At 34.8% G+C, this 2,500-nt stretch overlaps 1 protein-coding gene across 1 annotated transcript in view; it reads right to left on the bottom strand.

Moving 5' to 3' along the window:
* Positions 1-2,500, bottom strand: part of LOC122253912 (phospholipid scramblase 1) — a 23,633-nt gene that overhangs the window by 776 nt on the left and 20,357 nt on the right. Inside the window, exon 6 of the mRNA XM_086540864.1 lies at positions 1-2,097. This exon is cut by the window's left edge and continues 776 nt beyond it. Within this exon, the coding sequence (XP_086396990.1) occupies positions 2,065-2,097 (33 nt within the window). The 3' untranslated portion in view covers positions 1-2,064. The remainder of the gene's footprint in view (positions 2,098-2,500) is intronic.

Below are 2,500 nucleotides of genomic sequence, written 5' to 3'. Positions count from 1 at the left end.
CAAATTGTGTCTTTCATTTATAAAGAGTAGATAATTAAATTAAATAAGGCACCATCAAAACATCATATAGAAAATCTCTGCAAAAGAAATTAGCTAACAATTCCACTATAGGCTGCCCCATCTTAACCTCTTAAAGCTGTGTATTACTGGTTTGTACCCAAGATCCACACATGGGATTTTACAGGGCAGGTCCTACCAGCTGAGTATGTATGGCTTCTAAAACTGTTATCCATCACTACAACATAGTTGGCAGGTACTTCCTCACTACATAGAATTGTTGTATAAAATGCAATATGCAGTTTCATCAGTCTTTCAACTACAGTCAGCTTTGAATGTCCCGTTGGTATGACTTTGCTCTTTTTTTCTAAGTATCTATATAATACTTGTATATAATCAACTTCATTTCATCCCCATATCAGAGAGTTGTAGGCAAACATGGCAAACAAAAGTTATGAAGAAACTTTTACTTTCATGATCCCAAGCCTTTAGAGTAGGTGAGCAGATAGTACCAAGTGCAACAAACGATAGCCTTGCGTAATCTCCATGCAAACAGAGACAATCCATTTTGACTGAAGAAGTGTGAGGTGGATGTAACAAGTCTGTCAATAAGTGGCAGGATGTAATAATGGTTCTTCTGTGAGTCAACAACATTAATATATGACTGAAGGGTATACTTTGATTGGAGCATTCCTGGTTACAAAATAGATCATGCCCCTTAGTAAAAATAAAATAGTTTCAGATTGTTTGGAAATATGGCAGGAATTAACGACAGTGTATCTTAACTAGTTGTGGGTGGATGTCATCCTGTGTCATAAGACACTACATCAAAGAGTGTTTTTTATCTTTCATTTCCATTTAATGTTTATGAAAATACAAAGAACAAAATATTACATGAACAGTAAGGTATATTATTGCTGTGTTTAGAATATCCTGAGTTACCAGCAATCCTACAAAACAACTATAATTTTTCCCAAGTTGAAGTTATGTTTCCCTGTGTCAATTACTGTCATCTACCTCTTCACATCTGTAGAGGTATATTTCAAGATTTAATGCATGGCATTTGTATATAACATTCTCCAAGAAGCCATCTTGAAAATCGATTATTAAAACTTTTATGTAATCTTTTAGCTTTCATCTGTTAAAAGAATATTTTCTTTTTATTTCCATAGTAAAAAAAAAATAGGCACATTGTTGGCAGTGGACTGTGTTTCATGGAATTACACGTTCCAAATTACTTGTACTGAAAACGTATTTTAGGGCAAAATTCTTTGTAGCTTAGAATTAGAAAGATTAACATCACTATAATAATTAACATAAATATGTGTGTGTGTGTGTGTGTGTGTGTGTGTGTGTGTGTGTGTGTGTGTGTGTGTGTGTGTGTGTGTGTGTGTGTGTGTGTGTGTGTGTGTGTGTGTGTGTGTGTGTGTGTGTGTGTGTGTGTGTGTGTGTGTGTGTGTGTGTGTGTGTGTGTGTGTGTGTGTGTGTGTGTGTGTGTGTGTGTGTGTGTGTGTGTGTGTGTGTGTGTGTGTGTGTGTGTGTGTGTGTGTACGTGCGCGCACGTGTGCACGAGTGCATGTGCAAGTATGTGCACGTGTGTGCGCGTGTGCGTATTAAATATATTCAATTACAACATATAAATCACAAAGGCTGTGAAAGGTCACTATAGAACCAGTAGAAAATAAAATAAATCTTAATATTGCTAAACTTTGCATGTGGTATTAAGCATCTAATTTAATTACTATGATAAAATATGTATGAAAATATCAAAAAACAATATTGATGTGGCCTATCATGGGGAAAATCCAGAAATTCTTACCAAAATGATTCTTATAGTATAAAATATATTAAAAGAGTGGTATAATAAATTTTCTACAACTTCTTTAAATATAAAAATAACATAAATATGAAGGTATATTCAAAATATATAAATGAAGTATACTATGTACTTCTTGAAATAATCAAAATGTAAGTACCAGGTTGCAATGTGTATTAACAATGTTTATTGCAATGATTTCTCCAGATCATCATGCTTATGATGTTCTCAGTAGATTGTCAGTGTTGCATTTAATTTTGTTTCCTCTCAAAGTAGACAAAGTCCTGCAAAGCGAGAAAATGAATTATTAAAAACATGGGATCTAATTGACATATATTTCTACACATATATAAGTAGGTAGAATAAATCTACCTTTCTTCTAAAAGTATGTACTCATTTAATTGTAAATGCGGTCTTTCCATCTTAGAGCTATGGTGCAGATGTTATAGCGATCAGATATGATTGCCCAATTTGAGATGGTGAACACTTGACTTAATGCACCCAGAACAATCACACAGTTCATCCAAGAACCATGGAAAACAAAACTATGAGTCCACCCCAGAACCCCCTATTACTCCTCCTCCCTAATATCAGTTCTGCTTCCAGGAGATAAGACCAACTACAACCTAAGCCTGAAGGCAAAAGCAGAGCAAAGCATGCATGAGGAGAGGGAAATCCACACACTAA

The sequence above is a fragment of the Penaeus japonicus genome, unplaced genomic scaffold (genome assembly GCF_977035675.1).
Source record: "Penaeus japonicus unplaced genomic scaffold, GWHDUDI00000001_assembly GWHDUDI00000010, whole genome shotgun sequence".
Taxonomy (NCBI): domain Eukaryota; kingdom Metazoa; phylum Arthropoda; class Malacostraca; order Decapoda; family Penaeidae; genus Penaeus; species Penaeus japonicus.
Note: the sequence above shows the minus strand (reverse complement) of the source record. Positions and strands in the feature narration are given on the sequence as shown.